The 6378-nt window shown below is 24.9% G+C and overlaps 1 protein-coding gene across 1 annotated transcript; it reads left to right on the top strand.

Moving 5' to 3' along the window:
- Nucleotides 1-211: 211 nt before the first annotated feature.
- Nucleotides 212-6049, top strand: LOC130669681 (glycosyltransferase-like protein gnt13). The gene is made up of 3 exons (XM_057472700.1): nucleotides 212-728; nucleotides 2518-2660; nucleotides 4817-6049. The coding sequence occupies exons 1-3, from the start codon at nucleotides 350-352 to the stop codon at nucleotides 5594-5596; spliced, it is 1302 nt and encodes a 433-aa protein (XP_057328683.1). The 5' UTR covers nucleotides 212-349; the 3' UTR covers nucleotides 5597-6049.
- The last annotated feature ends 329 nt before the right edge of the window (nucleotides 6050-6378 follow it).

Genomic DNA, 6378 nt, shown 5'->3' with positions numbered 1-6378 from the left:
TAATTTTCTTAGAATGATTTCAAGTGCACTTGCAACAAATACTTAAATCTTATACCTGACACAGTCTAGACTTTGGTGTCACCAGCCTTTTGTTATAAGTGTGAAAATCTGAAAACTAGACATACAAACTAATACTTAAATTTTGGAGGCGGTCCCAAACCAATAACCTTCTCCGATAGTCCCACCACGTATCTACGTACTTCTGTACAAATCGGCAGACTTGACCAAAGAAAATTCAGTTCTTATAAACCTGTCGTAGAGTGATTTTCGAGTATTACTTTATTCGGACGGACTTGAAAATAATTTTTCGCTTAAAGTAAAATAATTAGATAAGCACAATAAATTAGAAATGTCTTTCACTGATTTTAATCAGACATGCAAGGAGTCTAACTGGTCGGTAGAGTTGCCAATTTATCCGTCTTCACCTGAGAGCATAAGGACGAGCGAGTCGGAAGAATGGAATTACAACCAACAATTTAATTGTGATGATTCACCTCTTTTTGATGCTAAAAAAACAACTGATGCTGTTGATGCGAATAATATTTTTAAAACAGCCATTTCTAATTCCAAATTATTGAATCAACAATCACTTGAGCATCAACTATTAAAAAAGCCTTTCGTCAACAATGACATAAACGATTTACCCACCGAAGAGCTTCAGCAACAACAAGATCATTGTCTCAGAAATAAATCATCTTTACGGAAAGTGAAGCGAGCTATTACAAAAAGTAAGATCTATTATTTTGAATAAATATTATGTATTACTCTTCAATGATTATTCAAGCTTCATGTGTATGGTAGTTCATTCATTCAGGATATAAGAGTTTTAGTGTTTAATATTAACTATTAATTGATTAGTCAAGACTTCAATTATAAATTCAAATTATTTTCTAATTTTTTTTTTATTACATCCGGGATCAAAAAATTAGATCTGTTTTAAAATAAATGATAAATTCAAATATTTTTCCTTTAATTCAAGTTTATAAATCGTATTTATTTTATATAAGAATTTAATCTGTTTTTGCCCGTACTATTCCTTATCCAGGCTAATATCAGACTTATTTTCGTATGATGTTTAGTCTGTTTTAAATCGCGTTTAGACTAAAAACAGACTTTTTTATTATAATTATTGGTCCGTGTTCAATTGTTTTTAAGGACAAATGCAGGACTTTTTATAAATATAAATAATAATAATAATAATAATAATAATCTAGATTTATTAATTTATTTTAATTTTCTTGGTATTCAAAACATGCTAATGCGCTTCCATAATTAGATGTCACACGGAGAAAAATGTTGGCTCGAAACCTACCAATTTTTACAACGATGTCGACTAGACTTGAAACAGGGAGTAAAGCATCCAAAAAATTATCGTGCTCTTACAAAAAATGATTATACTGTATCACATTACTTATTACGCGCGAGAAACTTATCGATGAGCTTCAATATCAATTACTTCCATACATTATAATAATTTTGATGCAGCATAATAATTTTTTACAAGAGCATATAGTAATTTTTTGGATACTTTACTTTCTGTTTCAAGTTTGGTCGACAGCAAAATAAAAATTGGTAGATTTCGAGCCAACATTTTTCTCCGTAGCACAAGAATTTTGATGTTTTCTTATGCCAAAATATTTTCAATTTTATCCAGTAAATAAGAGAAAATTTTTGACATTTTAAGAGTTGTTTAATCACTTTTATTCAATGATATAAATATTCAATGAAGACAACTAAAAAATTAAGCTGTCAAATTTTCATTAACTGCCGACATTTTTAAACAAAAGATAGTAAATAAATAGTAAATAAAATATAATCAATTCTGCAACTTAATGTTTTTTCATAAATATTGCCCATAAATAGAAATTTTATAAGTCCATGATTTAATCTAGTTTTGTCCTTGTAAATTTTCAGAACTAAAATTTTTAAATGTTCACGAATTAATCTAATTTAGTCTGCTCGTAACGCGTTTGTTTTTTAAAGCAGCAGGTCGAAAACAGCTTAAAATTTTCATAAAAGATCAAAGTCAGATCAAATAGTCCAATCAGACTAAAATCAGGTCAAATTTTTCAGCCGGGTAGATCAAAAATAGATTAAAATTTTTATCGAAGTTCAATAACAGACCAAGTAGTCCAAATACAGTCCAGTTAGACTAAAATCAGATCAAATTTTCCGACCCGGGATTCGTTTATTGAATTACTGACAATTGACTTGATTAAATTTTTTTTTTTTATGTTCTTTGAAATCTGATTTAATGTCTTTGTACGTTTACTTAATGCTTGTATCAAGTAATCATGCACTAGCGATTATCGCGGGCTATAGTTCTAAAATTTATTAAATATAGTTTAAATGCTAATTGCATAATATTTTATTGAATAAATATCAGTAGAATCTAAGAAAATGTTTTTATGATGATTTTTTCATTTTATACTGTAATTATAAAATTAACTGCGTAGATATCACTTACAAAGAAGTGATAAAAAAATGTAATAGTTATTTTTTTTTTTCATTCTACAGAAAAGAATAAAACAGGACGAACACGAACTATATTGACCGACAAGCAACATAGTGAGCTGGAAAAATTTTTCCGTCAAAGTAATTACATGTGCTATGCAGAAAGATTTGACATCGCATCTAAATTAGGCATCAGCGAAAAAACGGTAAGAAAATTTGCAATTTTTTTATTATTTATTAGTGACATATTTATAATATATGGTAGAAATTTTTTTTTCTCTTATATTATTTGAAAATGAAATTTTTGTTATTTTAAATCAACATTATGATTTACTATCAGATAAAAAAATTAGTTTTTATTGGGATTGCCTAGATATCGATAAAATTTAAATAATAACACAGAAAACAGGAAAAATTAAATATATATCCATGATTTATTTCAGTTTCAATCATTAGCAAAGTCTCGCTTCTTCGAAACTGTAAAATTTATATTATTTCTGACGTAGCAATTATTTTAGTTTCATACACTGAAAAAAAAAAACTTTTCCTAAGTATAAATACTTAATTTAAAGAAATATTTACTCGGTACTATACAAACAAATAACATGCTTAATCATAGTAAATATGTACTTCAACCGAGTGATATTTTCTTGATTTAAGAATTTCTATATTTATTTTAAGAAAATGTACTTGATCGGCCCGCATGAAAAAACTTTATATGTGAAAACATATTTGATAGAATATATGAATATTATAATGTGATATATTGTACAATATATAAAATAATATTTATATTTTTGCCGTATTAATATATGATAATATATTGAAAAAAAATATATTGCTAGAATATATTATCAATATATTTATCAATATATGACTTTTTATGTATGTTTTACATATATATTTTAATATATCTTTTTTACGTTGATATATTATATTGAAAGTAGCATATTAATTAATATATAGTATTTTTTATATTTTTTATATATGTTTTCCAATATATTATAAAATATATGGTTTCCAATATATTGTAAAATATATGGTACTTTTTTTACTTTTCTTAGGTTATTGCCAGTAAATATAAGGTCAATGAAAAGAAAGAGAAAAAATAATAAATTTGACTTTTTTTGTGGAATTGTGTAGAAATTGAAAAAATAAAATTTTCAATATATTGCGAAAAATATAAGTTTTAATATACTGGAAAAATATATTTCCAATATACCGCGAACCATATATTTAATCATATAAATTCTTTCATATATAATCAATTATATAGAGACCGTATACCACTAATTATATGAGTCAAAATATATGGATATATATATCAAGTTTATTATATTATACTTATAAATTATATATATACTATCCATATATGATAAGAATATATTGAGCATTATATGAGATAATATATATAGATAAATACAAAACATTATATACAAGTAAATATATTATGATAAATATATAATCCAATATATGTAAAAAACATTTATTTTCAATATAGATATTTTTGCCGCTATATATTTATCACATATTCACCATATATTTTGTTATATACTTTTAACAATATATAGCTTTTTCATGCGGGGGAGTACATTTTTACTAAGATTAAACAAATATTTACTCGGTAGGATACAAACATTTATATACTTGAAAAAAGTTTTTTTTCGCTCAGTGTATAGCAAGACTTTTTTCTCAAAATTTTGCATTATTTGCATTATTATTGAGCATTAAATTTTTTTTTACAATATTTTATTTATGAATATAATTTTATTCTATAAGTGTACTATATAAAACTACATAGCTATATATAATTTTTTCCGTTTTTTCTATAAACTATAAATTTTTCAAATAAGAACAGATGAAAAATAATGAGTAACTAACATTTTTAAGTTCCGTTCAACTAAAGATACATTAGAAACTATAAAATTTGGTATTTATAATTTTGATTACTTTATTATAAGGAGTAGCCTCAATTATTACATTGCAGCTATAATACTTAACGACTTTCATCCAAAGGCCCAGTTTTACTTGCACTAGAAACTGTAATTTTTCCACTGCTCTCTTTTGCGTGTATCTTGAATTTAAACCACGAAATTTGTATACAAACGTTCAAAATAAATTTTGGAATATTTTTTTGAAAAAAATTGAATCTTACATGTAAAATATAGATATAGATTGGAAGTGAGACAATTTAAAAACGAGCTGGAAAAAAACAAAGACAAGTAAATTTGTTTCTTTAAGTCAAATGCAAAATATATTTTTGGTTATTTGAAATTAGTAACAAAATAGTGACCATCGATAGTAATAAAAACATTCATTAATGTTATTTTCTAAAATCATTAAATTTATAATTATTTTACAGGTGAATGCGTGGTTTAATCGTCGTCGACTAAAGTTGAGGAAAACTATCTCAAATGAAGTAGATACCAAGGACAAAAAAAATTTTAATCCTCCGAAAAATAAAGGAAATCAGTTCATTATTGCCGCAGAAGACATCAATTGTCGAAGAATTAACGCGTCCAGATTAGATGCGACTAAACATTACTATCCGTCACCACTAAATAAAGATATGGGTATCAAAAACGACATTACAAACAATTTTACAAATGGTAACTTCCAAACAGCATACAGTGGAAGTATGCAAAATGGTAACATTTTCAACAAATCTTCTGACGTCAAAATGTACAACGACAACAATAATTATCATTATCTATCTCGCAGTGGGTCTAATAATAATAATCATAATGATAATAATGATAATAATAATAATAGTCATAATAATAATAATAATAATAATAATAATAATAATAATAATAATAATAATAATAATAATAATAATAATAATAATAATAATAATAATAATAATAATAATAATAATAATAATAATAATAATAATAATAATAATAATAATAACAGTTATTATGCAAACCCTGACGAATACGTAGATTATAACTATAAAGAATACAATACTACCACTGACTATCCGGTTAATAACAGTAACTTTTATACGTCCGGAGTAATTCAGAATTCAGATCCACCTATAAACTTACTTTCAGAAATCACATCATCGATTGAGTTAAACAACGAAATGGATGGGTTCAAATTTTTACGCTTTACTTTTATTGACTATCAATTTCAGTAAGAAATGGGATTAAATAGATGTAATTATTTAGTAAGGCTGATATTTTTGTGTTATGTTAAGTCATTAAGCAGGGATCATGTAAATAATGATCAAGTATTCAATTCATGGGCAATAAGTATAAAAATTCAGTGGATAAAATTATAATTGAATAAGTAGTGACGACGTAAAATACGGAATTCGATTGACTTGCTACAATAATATTTGAATATTATTGATAATTTAGGACGTATGTAGTTTTTTCTACTCTTTTGAATTACTTATTGGACTATTTATATTATTTAATTTTTGTTTCTAGAAACTTATAGTGTTAGTTAAAAAGACACCAAATATTTATTATTACTGAAATTGTAATAACTTTGATTAATTTATTTTTAATGCTATTACTTGCTTTTTTTTTAAATTACTTAAATGCATAATAGTTAAGCTTTTATACTAAAAATTGAGTATGTTATTCTGCAGGACAAATTGTAAACAATAATTATAATATTTTATTTAAGATTGTAATCACTATGTCTGTATACTTAACAACAAAAGTTATATAGTAAATGAAATGAATTTTTGTTAAGTAATTTTGCTTTTTACTGCAAGCCATTTTACTTTTTATAGATCCCAAATTATTAACTTTAATCCTAACTTATTCCTAATAACCATTTGTTCAAAATTATAATGATAGTCATTAGACTGTGCCAAATGAAATCGATATTTTTTTTTTTCGGTCCCATACGAAAATTAGGTTGTCTCACTAAAAAAAAAAATCCTGAAAAAATTTCAGCTCGATATGT

This window comes from Microplitis mediator, chromosome 6 (assembly GCF_029852145.1).
Source record: "Microplitis mediator isolate UGA2020A chromosome 6, iyMicMedi2.1, whole genome shotgun sequence".
Taxonomy (NCBI): Eukaryota; Metazoa; Arthropoda; class Insecta; order Hymenoptera; family Braconidae; genus Microplitis; species Microplitis mediator.
The sequence above is the reverse complement of the archived record's forward strand: the minus strand, read 5'-3'. Positions and strand labels throughout refer to the sequence as shown.